Source organism: Chlorocebus sabaeus, chromosome 20 (assembly GCF_047675955.1).
Source record: "Chlorocebus sabaeus isolate Y175 chromosome 20, mChlSab1.0.hap1, whole genome shotgun sequence".
Classification (NCBI taxonomy): Eukaryota; Metazoa; Chordata; class Mammalia; order Primates; family Cercopithecidae; genus Chlorocebus; species Chlorocebus sabaeus.
In genome coordinates, this window is record NC_132923.1 from 104330548 (window position 1) to 104347880 (window position 17333).

Genomic DNA, 17333 nt, shown 5'->3' on the forward strand with positions numbered 1-17333 from the left:
GATGCTGGGACCCAGTGGTGCCCCCCGTCCCTCTCCCCTGCCCGTGAATCCACCTTTGCGCTGGATCATCTCCGAGCGGATGGACAGCGCGTCCTCTGCTGTGGAGCTCTCAGCCACATAGGAGGTGGTCTGGCTGCAGAAGGAGATGTTGTCTTCATCCGGCCCCGTCCGTGAGGACTATCAGGGTAGAAGGAGATCAGGCCCTGATCTGGGTGGGGCTGCCTCCTCAAGGCTCCCCAGTGGAACTTTTTTTATTTTTGAGACGAATCTGTCGCCCAGGCTGGAGTGCAGTAGCGAAATCTTGGCTCACCGCAACCTCCGCCTCCTGAGTTCAAGCGATTATCCTGCCTCAGCCTCTCAAGCAGCTGGGATTATAGGTACCTCCCACCATGCCGGGCTAATTTTTGTATTTTGGGTAGAGACAGGGTTTCACCATTTTGGCCAGGCTGGTCTCGAACTCCTGACCTCAAGTGATCCACCCACCTTGGTGTCCCAAAGTGCTGGGGTTACAGGTGTGAGTCACCATGTCTAGCCTCCCACTCGAACTTTTGAGTCACAGATCCCCTCCAGCATCACCTAGCACTGAGAAACCCTGGACTGGCCCTCAGGGGTCATTTAGTGTAGCCTTTTGTGATAGAGGAAAGAAACTGAGACCCAGAAATGTTCCAAGATATCCTTGCCAGGGGTCAAGCAGCTAGAGAAGAGTCAGGACTGAGTTGGAGACAGGGCTCACCTGGATACTCTGGGTGTCTCCATGGTCCCAGCCGCCCTTGTTCAGTTTCTGTTTCTCTGGAAGACACCAGAAGGGTTTGTTGAGTTAGGCCCCCGACCTTGAGAGCTGACAATGCAGCACTGGAGGGAGGAGAGGGGAGTGGAGTGGAGAGGAAGGTTACCTTGGTGTTGTAGGGAGCGGAGCCCCTCCTGGGCCTGAGTGTGCAGCTCTTCCAGGTGTGGGGGTCGCCCACTGGGGAAGAAGACGTTGTCCTGGTGCTCATCCACTACAGACCCTGGCCCCTGGCTGGGCCCTACACTTAGACGTTTGTCATTCTCAGCCTTGGCAGAGCCTAGTGGGAGGGAGGAGGAAGGGAAATGAGGCAAAGGCATCTGGGCCCTGCAGGTGCACAGGTACCATGGCAAGGGCACCCATGGTCCCCAGACTGCACACAGCCCTTGCATATACAAGCAATGCCCCCTTCCCCCAGTCTGGACACATAACCCACAGTTCTGCAGTAAACACTCAACACACACAGCCCCCATATACACAAACTACACCCAAGTGTACATAAATCTAAGTACCCATACCACACAAAGGGCCCCATATAAGGCACCACACACAGGGCACACAGGTACACAGGTCTACTGTGTATGTACACAGCACCCACAGACGTCGTTCATGTATATAAACAAAGGGCATCTGAGTATAAACACACGTAGGTACGCACACTGAGCACACGCAGCCCACACATAAACACAACACCCACAGTCCCTGCTCTATATATACACAAACAGTAACCAAGTATATACACGACTGTGTACTCACACATCACTCAGGGCCCCACAAAAGACATCCCGAGTATACACACAGCCCATAGCAAATACATTGCTCTCACCTCCATACCCAAAACCCCACTTCACAGGAAAACAAACCACCCTTTTCATGCCACCGCTTGACCCAGGTCCAGGAAGAAGACACCATGGGAAATCAGGAGGGAGAGAGAGCTGGCATGAGTTACAACCAGATTCCCAGAAAATCCTAGGGGGGATGCAGACCAGGGAGATAACTTCCTGGGTCCCCTACTCACCCATGTATCTGCCCCTTAGTGGAAAGATGGGCAGGGGAGGGGAGAAGAAAGACCCAGGCCCCTCCACCCGCCCAAGGGAGCTCCAGTCTCTCTTGGGGAAATAGTCCCAGGTATCCCCCTCTCCTGGAGGCCCTGGCCCTGGCCCTGGCCCCTGCTGCAGAGGAGCCAGGGATCCATTACAAAGGATCCTGTTACAAGCCCCGCCTGTGGAGGGGCTGGCCATCTAATCCTGGGGATGGGGGGCTGTGTCAGCACTTTGCAGCCCCAGCCCCCCTTTAAATGAAACCCACAACATAAGCAAAAGCACTGGAAGGGTCATGTGACCTTGGTAGCACCTTATAAAGCGACAGGAACAAAACAAGCCCTTTAAAGGGCCATGCCCCAGGAGCAGGGTCCTCAGTTTAGAAACCTGCCTTTCATCCTCCCTCAGCCCATTCATCAACAGCCACAGCTCCTGCCCCAGGGAGTCTGCAGAAATCCCACAGGTCAGAGCTAGGAGGCCCCCAACAGATCTGACCAGAGCAGTGTCCTAGATCCCCAGATTTTGCCAGTGGGGAAGTGGTTCAAAGGGGCAAGGCCTTGCCTAGGGTCACCCAGCAATAGGAGTCAGACCCTGGACTCAACTCCAGGTTTCCAGAGGGGACTCATGGATCACACTCAGACTGGGGGCCCCCAACCCTCAAAAGTCCAATAAACTCTGATCCCTATGTCTTAATCCAGGACTGAAAGCCCAATTCCTAGGAGAAGGAAGGAGGAACAGGCCCCTCCCTCCAAAACTTCTCCATTCCCAGGCCTCTAAACAAGATTTCACTGAGCAGGCTCCCCAACTTGCAGTGGTACTACTCTCCTCTCTTCTGGGCTGTCCACGTCCCGTCCTCCCCAGCACACTAGAAAAGGCTAGTACATCTTGACTGGGAGGCTGTACCCAGTAAAGTGTGGGTACCCCGGCAGGAAGGCAAGTCTAGCGGGAGGGCTGCAGGCTTCAAGGTCAGAGACACCTGGATCCATCCTCCCAAGCCACAAGCAGGGCCCAGACAAAGGCAGCAACAAAGCGGCTGGACAAAAGCACAGCCGGACGGGAGATTCTGACCTCATTATCAGCCCCCAGCCCCCACCCCATTACTCTTGCCCAGTCTTGATTCCCCCATTCTACATAAGGGTCTGGCAAAAGGAGGCATCGAGAATCCCTCCCCTCCCCCCAAGCCACACCCACTCACCCTTCTTCTTAAACAGCCCTAGGAGCGCCGGGAGGTGGCGGCCCACGAACACCACCATGACTGCGGGCGCCACTCGGGATGTTCCCTATCCCACCCAGCGTCTCCAGAGCAGAGCGCGGGGCGTGCCTTCACTGTAACCCAGCACTATGGGGATGTGAGCCCTCCCGCCCAGCCGCAGAGCGCCGGCTCCAGGCAGAGGAGGGGGAGGGGCTGCTCTCCAGGTCCTCCTCCCACCTTCGCCACTGATCCCGCCCATCTGCCGACCCCGCCCCTCAAATGGGGTGCAGAGGCACAGAAAGGAAACTGCGGCCAGAAGTCCGTGGGTGTTCTGCTCCAGTAGAGTATGATTAGGAGAACCGAAGATACTCAATCCAGTAGCGGATCACTCACCCTGCCCCCAAGTCCAGAGTTAAGGCAGGGGTCCCAGCTGCCAGATGGTAGGTGGAGGGGCCACCAGACTAGACTTGGCAGAGTGCCCACCTGTAAGCCTCCTGGCTGGCTAGAGTAATTCCCTGGGGAAAGAGCTCAGAGCCTGTAGCAGCCAGGCAGGAGCCCAGAGCTGCTAGTGGGATGGCAAGGCTGTGGGCAGAGGCCCCCAGAGGGGCAGGGGTCAGTCCCAGGACACAGTCCTGGGAAGCCAGGGAGATGCCCAGAGCAGAACCACAGTGGCTGGAGGTACAGCCCCTCATACATATGTTCAGCCCCACACTTTCCACAGGACTTTCTTCCTACTTTGGCAATGTGACATCAGAAGCCCAGAGAAACACAGTGAACTCTCCAAGATCACACTTAATCTTGCAGAGGCTGGACTTCAAAGCAGACCTCCTTCTCCCCTAGCCTGGAATTCTTCACATTGGCCCCACTCTGTCAGTGATTCTGTCCTGGATCACCAGGCAGGGAGAACAGAATTAGCCAAGAAACAGCCTATGAGTGAAGGCAGTAAACTGGAGGTGAGGTGGAGAAGTACTGGGAAGGAAGTCAGGTCCAGGTTCAAATCCAGCTCCATCACACAAGTCATGACCTCATATGAAAACAAGGCCAATAACTCCTCTTTTTAAGATTGCTGTGGCTCACACCTGTAATCCCAGCACTTTGGGAGGCCAAGGCGGGCAGATCACTTGAGGTCAGGAGTTCGAGATCAGCCTTGCCAACATGGTGAAACCTTGTCTCTATTAAAATTAAAATTAAAAATTAGCTTGGTGTGGTGGTGCATGCCTGTAATCTCAGCTACTCGGGAGGCTGAGGCAGGAGAATCTCTTGAACCCGGGAGCCGGAAGTTGCAGTGAGCCAAGATCCCACCATTGCACACCAGCCTGAATGACAGAGCGAGACTCCATCTCAGGAAAAAAAAAAAAAAAAAAAAAAGATGGTTGTATCCATTCATTTGATTAGCAAACATGTATTAACCTAGTACTAGGGACTATAGTTAATGGAGAAGAACTTTATCTTGCTCACCAGTTTATCCCCAGAGTCAAAATCAGTGCCTGGAACAGGTTTTATTTTTTGTTGTTGTTGTTGTTTTTTGAGACGGAGTCTTGCTCTGTCGCCCAGGCTGGAGTGCAGTGGCCGGATCTTAGCTGACCGCAAGCTCTGCGTCCCGGGTTTACGCCATTCTCCTGCCTCAGCCTCCCGAGTAGCTGGGACTACAGGTGCCCGCCACCTCTTCTGGCTAGTTTTTTGTATTTTTTAGTAGAGACGGGGTTTCACTGTGTTAGCCAGGATGGTCTTGATCTTCTGACCTTGTGATCCGCCCGTCTCGGCCTCCCAAAGTGCTGGGATTACAGGCTTGAGCCACCACGCCCGGCCATGGAACATGTTATGAGTTGACTTCAAAAAATATTTGATGAATACATGGATGAGGTAAACTAACAATGTAATTTTGGGAAGTGAAGACTCCAGAGCCGTGACAGGAAGGTTTGGTGGGGCCGGAGGGGAGAGTGGTTTAGTTAGGTTGTCAAGAAAAGTCCCTCTAAGAAAAGAATAGGCTGGGCACAGTGGCTCACACCTGTAATCCCAGCACTATGGGAGGCAGGAAGATGGCTTGTGGTCAGGAATTCAGGATCAACCTGGGCAACAAGGCAAGATCCCATCTCTACAAAAAACTTCGAAAATTACCCAGGCATGGTGACACACACCTGGGGTCCCAGCTATTGTGAGGCTAAGACAGGAGGATTGCTTAAGCCTAGGAGGTTGAGGCTGCAGTGAGCCATGTTCCAGCCACTGCACTCCAGCCTTGGTGACAGGCATCTTTAAAAAATAAAATCAGGCCGGGCGCGGTGGCTCACGCCTGTAATCCCAGCACTTTGGGAGGCCCAGGCAGGCGGATCACGAGGTCAGGAGGTCCAGACCATCCTCGCTAATATGGTGAAACCCCGTCTCTACTAAAATACAAAAATATTAGCCGGGCGTGGTGCTAGGCGCCTGTAGTCCCAGCTACTCAGGAGGCTGAGACAGGAGAATGGTGTGAACCCGGGAGGCGGAGCTTGCAGTGAGCTGAGATCGCACCACTGCACTCAATGGAGCCTGGGCGACAGAGCGAGGTTCCCTCTCAACAACAACAACAAAAAAAATAAAATTGGCCAGGTGTGGTGGCTCACGCCTGTAATCCCAGCACTGTGGGAGGCCGAGGCGGGCAGATCAACTGAGCTCAGGAATTTGAGACCAGCCTGGCCAACATGGTGAAACCCTGTCTCTACTAAAAGGACAAAAAAATTAGCCGGGTGTGGTGGTGCACACCTGTAATTCCAGCTACTCAGGAGGCTGAGGCAGGAGAATCACTTGAACCCAGGAGGCAGAGGTTGCAGTAAGCCAAGATCCCGCCACTGCACTGCAGTCTGGGCAAGAGTGAGACTCTGTCTCAAAAATAAATAAATACAATAAAATAAACAGAAAAGGACATTGGAACTGAGACTTGAATACTGAGGAGTCAGTCAGGGCAGGTACCTGGGGGAGAGTCTTCTAGACAGGCTACAGCAAGTGGAAAGGCCTTGAGGCAGGAGTGGTGGGTTTCAGGGAAGACAGAGGAGGCCAGTATGGCTGGAGGATTGAGCAATGGAAAGAATGGTAGGAGACAGAATCAGAGGAGAGCAGGTGCCAGGTCAGGCTAGGCCCCATAGACCTTGAGGGTTTCAGCTGGGTAGTGACACTTAAAAAATATTCCAGGCCGGGCGCAGCAGCTCAAGCCTGTAGTCCCAGCACTTTGGGAGGCCAAGACGGGTGGATCACGAGGTCGGGAGATCGAGACCATCCTGGCTAACACGGTAAAACCCTGTCTCTACTAAAAAAATACAAAAAACTAGCCGGGCGTGGTGGCGGGTGCCTGTAGTCCCAGTTACTCAGGAGGCTGAGGCAGGAGAATGGCGTAAACCCGGGAGGTGGAGCTTGCAGTGAGCTGAGATCCAGCCACTGCACTCCAGCCTGGGCGACAGAGCGAGACTCCATCTCAAAAAATAATAATAACAATAACATTCCGGCCATGCACGGTAGCTCACGTCTGTAACCCAGCACTTTGGGAGGCTGAGGCAGGTGGATCACTTAAGGTCAGGAGTTTAAGACCAGCCTGACCAACATGGTGAAACCCCGTCTCTACTAAAAACACAAAAATGAGCTGGGTGTGGTGGCGGTGTGTACCTATAGTCTCAGCTACTCAGGAGGCAGAGGTGACAGAATTGCTTAAACCCAGGAGGCAGAAGTTGCAGTAAGCTGAGATCACACCATTGCACTCCAGCCTGGGTCAGAGCGAGACTCCATCTCAAAAAAAAAAAAAAAAAAAAAAAAAAAATCTGGGCTAGCACTGTGGCTCACACCTGTAATCCTAGCACTTTGGGAGGCTGAGGCGGATAGATCACCTGAGATCAAGAGTTCGAGACCGGGCCAGGCGTGGTGGCTCACGCCTGTAATCCCAGCACTTTGGGAGGCCGAGGTGGGTGGATCACTTGAGCTCGGAAGTTCGAGACCAGCCCCCCAACCAACATGGAGTAACCCTGTCTCTACTAAAAATACAAAATTAGCCAGGCATGGTGGCGCATGCCTGTAATCTCAGCTACTGGAGAGGCTGAGGCAGGAGAATCACTTGAACCCAGGAGGTAGAGGTTGCGGCGAGCCAAGATCACGCCATTGCACTCCAGCCTGGGTAAGAAGAGTGAAACTCCGTCTCAAAAAAAAAAAAAAAAAAAAAAAAGAGCTCGAGTTTGAGACCAGCCTGGCCAACACAGTGAAACCTCATCTCCACTAAAAAAAATACACAAAGGCCAGGTGTGGTGGCTCACGCCTGTAATCCCAGCACTTTGGGAGGCCAAGGTGGGTGGATCACGAGGTCAGGAGTTTGAGACCAGCCTGGTCAACGTGGTGAAAGCCCATCCCTACTAAAAATACAAAAATTAGCCAGGCGCAGTGGCGGGCGCCTGTAATCCTAGCTACTCAGGAGGCTGAGGCAGGAGAATTGCTTGAACCCAGGAGGCGGAGGTTGCAGTAAGCTGAGATCATGCCACTGCACTCAACCTGGGTAACAGAGCAAGACTCCCATTTTGGGGGAAAAAAAAAAAAAATTAGCCAGGTGTGGTGGCAGGCGCCTGTAATCCCAGCTACTCCAGAGGCTGAGGCAGGAGAATCTCTTGAATCCAGGAGGCAGAGATTGCAGTGAGCCAAGATCACAACCACTGAACTCCAGCCTGGGCAAGACAGCAAAAAAATTCCATCTCAAAAAAAAAAAAAAAAAAGGTTTCCTGGGAGGCTGGGCTTAAGCCCAGGAGTTCGAGGTTACAGTGAGCTATAATTGTGCCACTGCACTACAGCCTGGGCAACAGAGTAAGTCCCTGTCTCTTAAAAAAAAGAGTAAATATATAAAAATAAAACTTAAAAAAAAAAGATTCCCCTGGTAACTCTAAAAAGCACAGCAGAGACTGTGAAAGAGAATCTGTGAACTATATATATGTATCTGTGCAGTATCCCACCAGCCGTGCCTAAGGACACCCCCCTGTCATAGCACCTTTCTCTCTGAGTCTCTAGGGAACTAAAAATTCACAGAGGCTCCCAAGCAACATAACCCCCCTGCAGTTCCTTCCCCATTTGCTGCCACCCTAGCACTGGCCTCTGAGACTACTCAAGTACAAGCTGAGGTCTTGCTCTCCAGAGAACAAACATTTGTGGAGCTGAATCGTCACATCAACAAATCAATGAGATCTAAACAACAATCCTAAGAAGTAGGCACTTTTATTCCCATTTTATAGAAGAGGGAATGGAGACCAGAGGGAGCAAGCATTATAAAGCTGCCCTCTCTGGCCTCCACGGTATAAATGGCAAATCAGTATTCTCACTCAGAACAACTTGAATCCAAAAGTCATGTTCTGTGCGCTGTGCCAGCTACAAACCTGATCTCCCCTCTGAAAAAGGGTCATGGGACTCTACAAATTGGAGGTTTCTTGACCACCTACTGTCCCCACTCTTCCCCTCTTAGGCCAGATCCACCCACCCACCCACCTTTCTTATCAGTCTCACACAAACAGAAAAGACCAGTAGACCGACATTTGCAGGGTGATTAATTCATGCCAGGCACCATGCCAGGTCCTGGTGAAAGGCAAAATGCAGTCTCTGTCCTCATGGGTCTTACAAAAGTTCTTCGAGGCAGGTACTGGAAGGTACTTTCCTAGTAATTGATCATGGGCCTATGAGGCTCAGAGAGCTAGGTGACTTCCCAAACTCTGGCTGGCTCTAAAACTGGAGCCTTTCACCACACAGGACAGTCATCCTCAGCTACCCTCTAAGCAGGGAAACTAAGGGCTGAGTTCCTGTCAAGACAGGGGTAGAGGAACATCAGCTCATCAAGGTCCCAAGCCCACAGCTGGCAGTCAGGGCCACAGCTGCAAATTCCCAGAAATCCAAGGGCTTACATTCGATAACATCTGGTTGCCCCTGCAACACCCCTCCCCCTCCCCACCCAAGTCAGAGCCCGCAGCCTCTCCGAGTCACCCCAGATATATACACCTGTGGCTTGGTTGGGGAGGGGCTCAACAACCTGAGTCTCAGGTGACTGGGAAGGGTACTTCACAAAGAAACTGAGGTCCGGAGAGTGGGAAGACCTTGCCCACAGCCACGCTTAGAGTCCTTGTTCCAGGGCTTTCTGTCCTGGCAATCCAGAGGTGCAGCCTAGGGCTGAGGCCATGAGGGAAGCACCCCATATAGCACCTCCATCCCCAACCTGCCTGGGGGAGGAGGCTTCCTGGATCTGAGAAGACACTGCTTCTGGTGGCCACGTCCCCAGCACGCAGGGCACACCGGGAAGCACACTTGCGGGCTCCTCAACTCAGACAGTTTACCAGGGCAGAGACTCGGGCAGCAGGCAGCGTCCCACTGAACCCGGGAGGCAGAGGTTGCAGTGAGCTTAGATCATGCCACTGCACTCCAGCCTGGGTGACAGAGCAAGACTCCATCTTGAAAAAAAAAAAAACTTAGCCGGGTGCCCTGCACAGGTGGGCACTCTCAAAACCACACCCACATGGCCGGGCACCGTAGCTCACACCTGTAATTCCAGCACTTTGGGAGGCCAAGGCGGGCAGATCACAAGGTTAGGAGTTCAAGACCAGCCTGACCAACATAGTGAAACCCCGACTCTACTAAAAATACAAAAATTAGCCAGGTGTGGTGTCAAGCTCCTGAAATCCCAGCTGAGGCGGGAGAACTGCTTGAACCCGGGAGGTGAAGGTTACAGTGAGCCAAGACCACGCCATTGCACTCCAGCCTGGGTGACAGAGTAAGACTCCATCTCAAACAAACAATAATAAACACCCATAAAGCACACCTAAGCCACCCTAGTCCCTGCCTTCCTCACCCATGAGTGACTGCACAGACCCACACAGGGCCTGCCAAGGGGCTGTGTGTACAGAAAAACAGGTGTGTGTAGCCCCTACTCAGGGGCTTTCCAAAGCCTGGGGAAAGGGCAGAATGGGGAGGGAGCCCCTGCCTCCCAAGGCCATGCACATGCGCACACACTGTCTTGGCAACATCCTCCATGGGGTGAGGCCTCAACCTGCCCCATTCCAGAGCAAGGGGCGGGGGTGGTGGCGCGCCCACAGCCAGGCAGGCCTGACTCAGGGGAGAGGAATGAGGGGGGAGGGCACAGCTGTCCAGGTGGCCTTGCTCAGGAGGCTGAACCCTCCAAAGCCAACCCAGCCCCCAACTCCCTACTCCTGTCCGAACTGTCCCTGGCCAGCCCAGGAGCCAGAATCCTGGGTGTTCAGAGGCCCCTAGCCTCAACCCCTCACTGTACAGGTGGACAAATGAAGGGTCCCTGCCCCCCCGCTGTTACACATTCTAGAAGCAGAAGCAGAAGCCAGAATGTTTGTAGATTTTATTCCCAAAGAGGCAAGATAAAGGAAAACGAGCATAACAAACTTTCAGGTGGAGGCGCTTTATGGTTCTCAAAACACTTTCTCTTCTACTGTATCACAGAACACCTAACAAGAAAGTTAAAAGGCAGGAGTAGTTTCCTTTTTACAAATGAGCACCAGGACGCTCAAGGGAAAGTGACTAACTTGCTCAAGGTCATCCAACCAGGGAGTGGCTGAACCTGGGTCTCACTCCAACAACCTTAGTGATCCTAAGTTTGAGAAAGTTAATGGGTAAGGGAGGTTGAGTGGTGGGGGCACGACCTCAATCCCTGCCCAAAGAAAGTGGGGGCACTGTACCCCACCTGTGCGGGAATCCCCCTCCTTCCTTCCCTTGGTGTCCAGCCCCACCCCAGCAGGGACAGAGCTGACAGGCCGGTTCTAAGGTAAATAATGGGGGGCAGGGAGTGCCCAGAGCAGGGAGGGGAGGAGCGTATCCCACGGGGTGCCCTGGGGGAACAGGCAGTAGTGCACGGAGGAATTAGCTACAATAATATTAATGAATGTCCTAATGAGTTTCTGGGCTAGTATTTGCTCCCAGCAATGACATAATAATCCCTTTCAGCCAAGGCACAATTCTAACTTTCCATAGCCCTTTCCTTAGTTCCCTCAAGGCATGATTATCCCCATCTTATGGATGCCAGAGGCAGCCACCACAGAGTAGGGAGAAGAAAGAGCGGGAATCAGGAGGTCTGGATTCCAGGCCTTGGATGAATGAATTGGCCTCTCTGGGCCTCAGTCCCCTCATCTGTAATGTGGGACTAATACCCACCTCACAGAGTGCCTGGGAACCTTAAAGAAAGCCACACAATCTAGTGTAAACCCTGACCCCAAGGGTCAGAGACTTGCCCAAGGTCACACTGCCAGTAATGGCAAAGGCAGGATGTGAGCCCAACTCTGACTCATGTTCTTCCCATGCCACCAGCAGCCTCCTCTCCCCTCTACTCCAACTCTCTTCAAATCTCAAGTAGGGTTAAGGGCCATTAAGATAAGGTCTGATAAGGAAGACTTGACATCAGCTCCCTATCTCTCCTTAGTGATACCCCTCCATCTGGCAGCCCTAACCCCTCAGTTTGGGAGGGAAGGGAATTCCAGGCCCAGACCAGATCTCACTGCCCTCAAGTGAGGAGTCCTAGGTTGGAGCTTGCATTTCCCCTTAATTGCAACATGATCCCGAGCCAGGCACTGTGCTTTTCTGGGCCTCAGTTTCTTCATCTGAGATGTGGTGGGGGTTGGAGAGATGATCTCCAAAGAGCTCTCACCATGGATGACTCTGCCCCTAGAAGGATGGGGGGTCAGTGGTTCCCTGCTTTGAGTTGGGGCCTGGGGCAGCAAGGAGATTCTGCTTATCTCAGATCCCTCAGATCAAAGACAGCTGGACCAGCCTCTTATCTGGAAGCCCAGGGCTCCCACAAGCAAGTCACCCAAGCAGTTGGTCACAAGTCTCCCCACAAGAAAGGGGAGGAGACATGGGGGGAATGGAGGAGGGAGCCTTCTCCAGCTGTGGAACCTACCAAAGACCCCAGACTCCAAGAAGTTAAACCTCCAGGTCTACAGGCAAGGGGAGGGATGAAAAGAATTCCAGATGTTCTGACTCCAGCAGTCCCTTCACTCCCCATGTGCACGATGCGAACAATAAATCCAACCAGAAGGAGTGCCACGTGTGTAAGCTTGACCGTGCAATGCGTGGGAACAGGAAGAGGGCAGGTCTTCCTAGACTACCAATTCACACCCACCACCATTTCCCAACCCGCCCAGAACCAAGTGCCCAGCTAGCCTTCGGAGGGGAGAATTGGGTGGATCCCTGAATGCCAAGACCAAACACTCCTGGCAGGTTACAGTGTCTTTCCAGCAGTCAGGAGGCCTCACCTCATACACCTTCACCCTTCTCTACCTTCCAAGGGCATCTGATCCGAGGGATTAATCCTTCCTTGAGTCTTGATTTCCCCTTCCCACTTGCTCCCTCTCTAAGCGCTTGGAGGTTTTAATGCTTAGTCCTCAACCCATAACCCTCCCCACAGTGCTTCCTCCACTAGTCCTCTCTACATAGTCCTAATCCCTGGGGGCTGCAGGCTTTCTCTGCCCAGAGGACGTGCAGGCACCTCCATCATAAGATGACACCCTTCTATTCCTAAACGGATGAAGGGCATAGGCTTTGTAATGTGACAGGCTTGAGTTTGAATCCAGATTCAGCCATCTCCTTGCTGTTGCCTTGAGAAAGTGACTTCACTTCTCTGAACTCCAGCCTCCTCATCTCTAAAATGGGAGAATAGCCTGTCGCTTGTGGGACTGTTGGAGGACAAAGGACAAATGAACTAACTGATGTAAAGGGACAGCATAGGGCCTTATTTTTATCTTTGCTACCATCTCCCAGCCAAGCAGCCTCAAGCACAGAAGCCCACACAGCTCCCTCTGGCCCTTACTCTCAACATCTGGTTAATCCCAGGTCTTATCAATTCAGTCACTTCACTCCGAAGTCTCTGCAGCTGCCACTCCTCTCCACTCCCACAGCCCACACCCTGTCCCCAGCCCTCACCTCATCACCTCTCCCCTGGATTACTGCAACAGTCTCTCAGCCTCCACTCTCAGCACCCCACCCCTCAACCTGTCTTGCCTGCACCTGCCCCCACCCTAGAGCCATCTTCCTAACACCCCATTTTTGTAGACTCCTCCCCCTTGCTCAAACACCTTCACTGGCTCCCTATGGCCTGCAGACTCCAGACCTCTCTCCCTGCCTTGTACTCTCTCCCTCCTTCTCTCACAGACTAATGAAATGATTACTTATACTGGCACTTGAGTACTTATACTCAAGCTCCAGTCCCCACCTAGGCCTGTCACAGCAGAGGCTGACGCCGAGGATGACTTAGGATCCTCAGCACAAGTAAAACCAAAGGTACTGAGGTCTACATTCCCAATGGAACCTCAAGAAAAGGACCCTCGGCTACTTTTCCCTCCCACCTCCATGTTCAGTCTCAACTCCATTTGTTTTTTGTTTTTGAAATGGAGTCGTGTTCTTGTCACCCAGGCTGGAGTGCAGTGGCACAATCTCGGCTCGCTGCAACCTTCACCTCCTGGGTTCAAGCGATTCTCCTGCCTCAGCCTCCCAAGTAGCTGAGATTACAGGTGCCTGCCACCATGCCTGGCTAGTTTTTGTATTTTTAGTAGAGACAAGGTTTCACCATGTTGGCTGGGCTGGTCTCAAACTCCTGACCTCAGGTGATCCACCCACCTCAACCTCCTAAAGTGCTGGGATTACAGGTGTGAGCATCCAGCCCATTCATTTTTTTTTTTTTTTTTTGAGACAGGGTCTCACTCTGTCACCCAGACAGGAGTGCAGTGGCACGATCGGTTCACTGCAGCTTTGACCTCCCAGGCTCACATAATCCCCTCACCTCAGCCTCTCAAACTACAGGGACCAAAGGCACACGTGCCACCATGCCCAGATAATGTTTTATTTCTTGTAGAAATGGGGGGGGGGGGTCTCGTCATGTTGCCCCAAGCTACTCTCGAACTCCTGGGTTCAAGTAATCCTCCCACCTCAGCCTCCCAAAATGCTGGGATTACAGGCATGAGCCACCTCACCTGACCTCAACTCCATGCCTTTGCTCACAACCATACCCCACAGCTGAAACAAATCCCTGGTTATCTCATTTAACCAACAATTTAGGACTAATTTCAATCCTGTGGTTACTTCAAATACCAATTAGGACCATCTCCTCAGTTTTCTTTTTTCTTTTTTTTTTTTTTTTTTGAGACGGAGTCTCACTCTGTCGCTCAGGCTGGAGTGCAGTGGCCGGATCTCGGCTCACTGCAAGCTCCGCGTCCCGGGTTTACACCATTCTCCTGCCTCAGCCTCCCAAGTAGCTGGGATTACAGGCGCCCACCACCTCGCCTGGCTAGTTTTTTGTATTTTTTAGTAGAGACGGGGTTTCACCAGGTTAGCCAGGATGGTCTCGATCTCCTAACCTCGTGATCCGCCCGTCTCGGCCTCCCAAAGTGCTGGAATTACAGGCTTGAGCCACCGCGCCTGGCCATCTCCTCAGTTTTCTAAAGCTGACCCCAACCCAGAGGCTTTTGATATATAGCCTAGAATATTTCCTAGCCCCCACACTTAATTTCTGTGTTGTCTTGACATTGCTTTCTAATTTTTTTCAGAACGCCTTAAAGCCTGAGTTGAGCCATGAGTTTCAGCAGGAGCTAGAAGCTCACAAGTGTTGCTGGAAGCCCCAGGCCACTTCCTCAAGGGCCAGTAGGCAAGAGACTATAAACACAGCCTTCTTATCTTCTCTCTCCTCCATCACAAATGGTCACAAGTCTGGGCCCACAGTTAGTTCCTAGGAAACCATCAGATCGGAGCCACCATCAGAGGACAGATGAAGAGCCCCAGTCCTGCCCCCTCAGTGCAGATTCTATGAGACAGGTAGGCACAGTTAGGACTTTCAGGACTGCTGGGGCAGGAAGAGTGCTGGAAGGTCCTAGAGATTCTACCTTCTGAGAAATCCTCAAAGAGCCTAACTGAACTTAGTTAACCGTTTTCTTATTGTCATTTTGATTACATTACTACCTCAAACCACCATAGGCAAATGACCTTGGACAAGTCCCTCTTTCCTGGACCTCAGTCTCTTCATCCAGGAAATGGATAGCCAGAACGGTAAAGGTCCCAAGAAGTCACCTAGGGCCCCTGATTTCATAGACAGGGCCCCTGTAGGAGCCAGGGTGATCAAGAGAAGTGAAAGGAATCTGCTCAAGGTCACCAGGGCCTATTCCAGAGCCTCATTGAGAGGAGAGGTCCCCCACTTCCCAGCCCAGGCTCTTTCCACCACCCCCTCCATGGAGCGATGAGATCATCAAGCTCCGGTTCGGAATCTCTAGGAATGTGGGCCATCCTGGGAATACACCCCTAGATTCTCCCACCACAGCAGGGCCCCCTTCACCCCACCTCCTCTGGGATTTCCTCACTCCCCCAGACCAACAGGTATCCCTCAGGTGCCTGCCTATGTTGAAGACCCTCTATCTCGGGGAGAGGGGAATGGAACCATCACACTGCCCTTCCCCCATCTCTGGATTCACCAGTAAGAAAACTAGGCACTCTCGATAGCCCCTCCTTCAGCACCCCTCGGGGATACCCTGAACTGCCGCACTTGGGGGAAACAGGAATCCCATCTCCTGGGGTTGGAGGCCTTCCCCATTCCCTCCCCTCCCCCTTGGAGCCTGGAATGTGACCCGCGGAGGGATCCCGCAGCAGCCGGCAAGGGCTGCGTTCCAGCTGGGTGGCTGCATTGAAAGGGGGAGATGCGGCGGCGACCTCGGGGACTGCGGGGACGGGGGGCGGGGGAGGCGGGGAGAAATCGCGGTGGCGCGGGTGGGGGCAGGGAGGGAGCCAAGAAAACCAGTCCGACTCCCGATCGCGCCAGATGGAGGCGGTCCCGAGCCTCCAGCCCTGGGTTTCCAGCTTCTCCCTTCCACCTTTGTCTCCCCTCCCTCCTACAAACTTTCAGCCTTCAGCCTGTTGGGGGCTAAGATCTGGGGAATAAGCGTGTGTGTTCGAGTGCCTTAGGGTCTGCTGTGAGCCTGAGTGCGAGTCCGGTTGGTTGTGCAGTTACGAATCTGTGTGTACATCTGTGTGCCTAAGACGCTGGGCAACTGTACCCACATGACCGATGTGTGTGAACGACTGTGCCTGTGTCTGGATCTGCGCGTGGGTGTAGCTCGTGTGGCTGTGTAAACCGCATGCATAGGTATACATGTACCTGTGTCTTAGGCTCTGTGCGTCCTACTGCGATGGTACGAGGGTGTGGGTGTGATGGTGTATGTGATCCTGTGTCTGCGTGTCCGTACATCTGAGTGGGTGTTGTGCGTGTGACTGTGTAAACTGCGAACATGTACGTGTGCCCGCCGGTGGGTATTACCGTGTACGTGTATCTCCGTGTGCCTGTGAGGGGTGGGGTCTGCGCGGGGATTCCCGAACCCCCCACACTCACTCTAGGCCCCGGGAGAGGGCAGCGGCGGTGGCGACGGCCGCAGCAGGGACCCTCCTCCCTGCCTGCCCCGCCCCCACCCCGGCCCCTACCTGCCGGCCTCTTCGCCGACCGCCCGAACCGCCAGAAGCTGCGGACCCGGGGACCGCTGGGGGCCTTCCTCTTGTGGTGTGAGTTGCCCATGGCGGGCGCGGGAGCCGGCGCGGGAACCCAAGCGCGGCCCAGCCAGCCCGGCCGCCGGGCCCGCAGCCCCGGGAGGGAGGCAGCGAGGCTCGCGGGCGGGCACCGCGGGCGCCCCCAGCCCCAGCGCGACCACGCCCCCGAGCTCTGCGGCCAATGGCCAGACAGGGGGCGGGACCGGAGGAGGGGCGGGGCCTGGCGCGCATCCCGTTGGCTCCGCCCTCCCAGGACCTGGGAGACCTGCTGAGCCGCCCAGCCTAGGGCGCACAAGGGAAAGCCGGGCCAGTCCAGGTGGGGCAGGTGGGTTGCCCGCTCTCTCAGCCCAGAGGCTACCGCTCTGAGGAGTGCAATGGAGCTGGGACAACGCCGATCCGGAGCCCTGCTGCAGTTAGAGTCCACGAGCCACCTCCCCATGAGTGTCACGTGCCTGTGTGTACAAATGTATCAAACTGACTGTATTTCTGCAGTTACAGTGTTCAAAATAGTAGCACCCTTTTACTTAGTGTTTACTATGTGCCAGGCTCTGTGCTAACCGCTTTCGTGCATTACTTCATTTTATCCACAAGACAATTGTGTAAGGTAGGTCTTTTTTTTTTTAGACCAAGTCTCACTCTCGCCCAGGCTGGAATGCAGTGGCACGATCTCGACTCACTGCAACCTCCGCCTGCCGGGTTCAAGCGATTCTCCTGCCTCAGCCTCCCAAGTAGCTGGGACTACAGGCGCGCGCCACCACGCCCAGCTAATTTTTGTAATTTTAGTAGAGATGGGGTTTCA

The 17333-nt window shown here is 53.6% G+C and overlaps 1 protein-coding gene across 1 annotated transcript in view; it reads right to left on the minus strand.

Moving 5' to 3' along the window:
- The window catches only part of NHSL3 (NHS like 3), a 34607-nt gene that overhangs the window by 5871 nt on the left and 11403 nt on the right, over positions 1–17333 (minus strand). Inside the window, 3 exon segments of the mRNA XM_007979554.3 lie at positions 54–177; positions 734–789; positions 894–1064. Coding sequence (XP_007977745.3) covers positions 54–177; positions 734–789; positions 894–1064 — 351 coding nt within the window.